Source organism: Rhagoletis pomonella, unplaced genomic scaffold (assembly GCF_013731165.1).
Source record: "Rhagoletis pomonella isolate Grant_MI unplaced genomic scaffold, Rhpom_1.0 Rhpom_scaffold_00011, whole genome shotgun sequence".
Taxonomy (NCBI): domain Eukaryota; kingdom Metazoa; phylum Arthropoda; class Insecta; order Diptera; family Tephritidae; genus Rhagoletis; species Rhagoletis pomonella.
The window spans coordinates 6,265,631-6,268,517 of NW_023458565.1; the positions used below are offsets into that span (position 1 = coordinate 6,265,631).

The window sequence follows — 2,887 nt, forward strand, 5'->3', positions numbered from 1 at the left end:
TTGCCGAAGCGAATTAAGGGGCAGAGAAGGCATTAAAAGTGTTCGCGATGGAAAGAACTTCCACAAGCTGGTAAAAAAGAACACTCTTAATGCATATTTAAGTTGCGTCCGCCAATCCATTCGCTTCGTCAAACCGTTCGCTTCGCCAAATTCATCCGCTTCGCAAGTGATAATACCGCAATGATACGTTGCAATGGTCTCGGTTGCGTTTAAACCGGCTAAAATGATGCCGCCGGAAAACACGACAACCCTAACGGCCTTGTCCCTGTGGAAAAACCCCACAGAAGCTGCACGCTTCCTAGGGTTGCCGTTAGTGGAACTTGACGACAACGACTGAGATACCAACCGTTCTGGGCGGGGTTGTTGTAGCCGCTACAACAACAACAACATGCCGCCGCACTAATTTTTGAAGCACTCCTCTGCAGACGAATCGTTCGTGTTGCCTATCGTTCGTGATACAGAATAAGGCTGCAGATGGAATTGTTCAGTACTCGCAACATTTGGGTGCTAATTTCAAGCTCGAAATTTAAGTGTTATTTTTTAGGAATAAGAGACTGATGCTCTTGTATTTTAACATTATACATATTTACATATAGTTACATATAAATATTCCATTATATATAAGATAGCTTTCATTTCCATACGTATATATATATGCATCTGAATTGATAATTTTTGTTCTGCGTACAAATTTTCTTGGTCAGCTATACACATAAGCGCCAATTTGATATCGGACCGTTTTTTTACGCTCTCTTCGCGTAGTACATCACATTCTTTAGTTAGAATTTTCACCTTGAAATTAGAAAATTTTAATGCCTCCGCGAGCGTGAATTGGACAAAATAACCTTTACCCATATCGACCAATACTAAGTCATCTGGGTTATTTACTTTAGCTTCCATAAATATATTGCCCCCAATATCTGCAAGGTGATAAAGATTATAGCAAAGGTGAAAAAGATCTTTGTAGAATTAATAGCTACTCATTTGTGTCTTAAAGGAACCATCTCATTCGGATTTTGGCAGCGAGCGTGCGTGGGTCGTGCGCGTCTTTTCTTATAGTTATTTGTGCGTGTACCGTTTTGACTTTTTGACTAGTTGGCTTTTGTGACCGCGTGTATCAAACTTAATTCGAGTATGTTTCGTTTTATAAAATAATTTAATCTGGGGAAGCATTCTTTTTGGATTGGTGAGTAGCCTTGGCATTTTGTGCACCTTTTCTCTGTGTTTTTTAAAAAAAAAGTTTTGTGGTAGAAGTTAGGGCAATTTTTCAAGTTGCCTGTTAGAAAAAAGAAAAAAGTGCCGCTAACGGCACTTAAAAAAGTAAAGGGCAGGATGGCGTCGCCGACTCCATGGTCGGTGGCGTCTAGGGATGACCAAAATGAGTATGAAAGTGACGAAATTGACTTTAAAAAACCTAAAATTGTTAGCAACGAAAGTGTTTCTGGATTTTATGAGCTTACTCCTGGTGGTGGGCTTGTAAAATTACAGGAGAAAAATGAAAATGTGCTTAGTGAAAAAATAACGGAACCTCAAGACAGTAATCGCATGGTTGTAGAAGCCGAAGCAGGGGACAGTAACTGTACTGTAAAGTCAAGTGCCTTAGATACAGCTAGTTCGAATAGCTTAAAAAAAGTACAGTTTGAGTCTGTGGTATACCCACAAAACTTTAAAGGGGAAATCTTTGTATTGGTTGACTCGTCAGCTAATACACTGATGGCCAACGAAAAAATGACGACTGGTTTGACCTTATTCGGTCAAATTAAGGATTTGCGAATAAAAGATATGGATTTGATAACTGCTATTGGCAGAACCCTATATAAAATTACTTTTAAAAATACTTTTGCGGCTAACAATTTTGTTTGTGACAATCGAGTAATCAAAAGAAATCTAAGGCCTTGGAACCACCTTGGAAATCTATGGTGTGGTAAGGGGTATACCCACGTGTTTTGATGAAACTGAGATAAAGAATGAAGCTAGGTCCGCGATTACGATACTTTCTGTTAGGCGTTTCACTAGAAAGGATGCTGTTAGTGACACTTATGTGCCCACAACTACAGTGAAGATAGGTTTTTCTGGTGATGATATACCTAAGTTCATCACTTACAATTATGCGAAGCTCCCGGTAGAATTTTATGTTCCCCCACTCAGACAATGTGACAACTGTGGTCGTATTGGCCACACGAAAATGTCATGCAAAAGCAAGCAAAGATGTCTCATGTGTGGAAAACCAGAATGTAGGGATTCGGAATGTAACACAAAAGTTTGCATTTTATGTGGAAATCATGGTCATTCGGCCAAAAATAAAGAGGCTTGTCCGCGTTGGGAAAAGGAACAGATGGTGAATCGCATCAAGACGGTGAAATAGTTATCGAGGAAGGAGGTGCTGGACCAATATTTTCCGAACAACAGATTTAGCATTTTGGAGGTTGATGATGTGGCGTTTCCACCTATCAAGTCACAAGGTAGTGAGGTAGCTGACAGAGATGAGAACATTAACAAGAATTTTACAAGGAGATTATACAGCCACACTGCCAGAAGGGGTGCGGCTTTTTCACCTTCTCCACAAACTAAAGAATTACCTAGGCGTACAAGAACTAAAAATCCATTTAACCCTGTTTTTAACACCCCTGAATATCAAAAGGGACTTGTATCTGAGTTTGAGCGGCTTATAACGGAACTAATTAGGATTACTCAAAAAATTTCTATAGAAAACAATAACACTGAGGTTTTTAATGATATTCAATCCTTAAAAAGTCAATTTGAGGTCATAATTGCCAATAGAGACGAGACAGTGATCAGTGGATCATACAACCCCTTTTCGCAAGATGAAGATTCTCCAGTATAACTGTCAATCCCTTCGAGCCAACTTAGATTCAATAGAATATTA

The 2,887-nt window shown here is 39.3% G+C and overlaps 1 protein-coding gene across 1 annotated transcript; it reads right to left on the reverse strand.

Annotated features, from left to right (window-relative positions):
- Positions 1–536: 536 nt before the first annotated feature.
- LOC118747006 (protein UXT-like) lies at positions 537–1,004 on the reverse strand (the record flags this gene model as incomplete). The annotated part of the gene is given in 2 exon segments (XM_036480997.1): positions 537–920; positions 981–1,004. Coding segments are annotated over 2 exon segments (368 nt in total), but the record flags the coding sequence as incomplete, so codon positions are not given.
- Between the last annotated feature and the right edge of the window lie 1,883 nt (positions 1,005–2,887).